Consider the following 2,183-nt stretch of genomic DNA (forward strand, 5'->3'; position numbering starts at 1 on the left):
ATAAAAATATCATAACTCCATAATTACTGATATCAAGTTCATAATAAAATCTTCATTAGTTTATTAATATCTCAAACTTTATAAATAGATGAACTCTAGAAAAGGTGATTTGAAATCTATGTAAAAATAGATATAAAACATTGTTTACATTACTTTTCATAAAACAATTATTTGACTAACATATAAGAAAATATAAGAAAACCTTATTTGATCAACATATAAACATATATATCTAATATTATTCAATCTCAATAGAAATCATCTCAACTGAAGGCGTCTGCATGGCCTCATTCCCCACCAATGACCTGCACAAAGGACAAGTTTGTCGCCGCCTTAGCCACGGATCCACACATGCAGCATGAAATAAATGACCACACTCCGGCAGAAGCCTTAATGCATTATCGTCCCCTTGCTCCTCATAGTCAAAAAAGCAGATAGGGCAACAACTAGCAACAACTGCTCGCGGATCTTGACTCATGGCTTCAGCGTAGGTGAGCATAGGCCAGCTCCTGAGCCTTTCGTTGTCAATCCCAATCTCAGCCTCAGCCTCAGCCTCAGCAGTGTGTTCGGGCTGAAGGGGAAGGGCAACACCGGAGTAATGCCAGCCTAAATAGCAGATGTAGGCGATAGTAGCTGCGACAAGGAAAAGGCCGACGATGAAGAGGATGATGACGTAGGTCATTTTTAGCAGTTCAGGCACGGACAGATTTAACCTGGTGCGTGCTTCGAAGGCTCCAAATCGCAGACTTCGAGGGCGACGGCGACCCGGTTCCTGCACAAGTTCTTGATGTCGAATGGGAGGTTACAGGCGTGGAGGTGTGAGGTCGGCAGCTGCTTTCACGAACAGAGGAGGAGACGGGAGCTTGCGGAGAGGAACAGGACTGGTGTTGGCTGATTCGGCCAGGTAGAATTGGCGGATGGGTGAGCAGATGGCTGAGATTATTTCGATTTGAGGAAGATTCGATTGGAGGAAGATGGGAGGATCGGTAGGGTCGAAGGTAGTTAACAGGCGGAGATATGCGAGACTGGTGCAAGCTGGGCGACTGGACTGACTGATACGGCTCGGACACGAGGGCTTCAGAAGCTAGGCGACTGGTCGATCAGCCGCTTTCTTCTCTCTCTCTCTCTCTCTCTCTGAGAGCCAGCCACCGCTCTCCTTAATTAGCTGCTTTCTTCTCTATCTCTCTATGAGAGCCGGCCTTCTTCTTATTCTTCTGACTCTCTCTGATCTCTCTCTCCCTCTATATATATATTTATATATATGAGCCGGCAGCTCTCCTTGAGCTGCTTTCATCTCTCTGTCTCTCCCTCTCTCTGAGTGCCGGCGCTTTCCTTGATCTGCTTTCTTCTCTCTCTCTCAAATAGCTAATTTGGCGAATAAATTAAGATCTAGATAATAACATGATATTACTACGATAATCTCTTGATATTTCAAATAAACAGAATAAGATAAATCACTAATATTTCATATTAATGGATATTTAAATAATTATTTGTCAAAAATCTTCAGAGAAAGTTATTTGATTTGACAAAAATTTTCAATCAGTAATCTTCAGAAATCTCCCTCTCCTCTAATCTCTCTCTCCGAAATGTTCATATAATGTACAGGTAGGTAATTAATATATAGCAAGATAGGCCGCTCTCCTCGAGCTGCTCTCTTATACTAAGCCTTTAACATCAGCATGATTCACGACTAAAATATATAGTTGATGATAAAAGTTAGGCACGTAGATAGTTTGGCAGGATATTGAAGAAGTCAAACAACTATGCTTCCTTTTCAGGAACTTACTTTCAATTAATATATTAATGATAAGATGGTTGTACTTATCTTGACTCCTAACTTTCAAATAATATGCTCCCTTGAGAAATTATTCTTGTGGAATCCGGTTATAGAGCTGTGTTCAGATGCTTATATTACGTGGAAAGTTAAAAGTTCGTGATATTTATTTGACTTGCGTATTGATTAAGTATTTATTGCGTATTCATTGCGTAAAATGTGCGTATTGATTGAGTATTTTATTACGTATTTGTTATGTATTTATTGAGTATTTGTTGCGTATATGTTGCGCATTTTCTGCTTAATTATGGCTTATTTGTTGCGGATTTCTCTTAGTCTACATTAAGTCCGAAAAGACAAACGGATCGGGTAAAAAGTCAAATGAATATCCTAACTTTCCACGTAA

The 2,183-nt window shown here is 40.1% G+C and overlaps 1 protein-coding gene across 1 annotated transcript; it reads right to left on the reverse strand.

Annotated features, from left to right (window-relative positions):
• Positions 1 to 238: 238 nt before the first annotated feature.
• Positions 239 to 682, reverse strand: LOC110111212 (RING-H2 finger protein ATL70-like). Its single transcript, XM_020842987.2, has one exon. The coding sequence runs from the start codon at positions 680 to 682 to the stop codon at positions 239 to 241; it is 444 nt and encodes a 147-aa protein (XP_020698646.2).
• Positions 683 to 2,183: the final 1,501 nt, after the last annotated feature.

The sequence above is a fragment of the Dendrobium catenatum genome, unplaced genomic scaffold (genome assembly GCF_001605985.2).
Source record: "Dendrobium catenatum unplaced genomic scaffold, ASM160598v2 original_scaffold_182063, whole genome shotgun sequence".
Classification (NCBI taxonomy): domain Eukaryota; kingdom Viridiplantae; phylum Streptophyta; class Magnoliopsida; order Asparagales; family Orchidaceae; genus Dendrobium; species Dendrobium catenatum.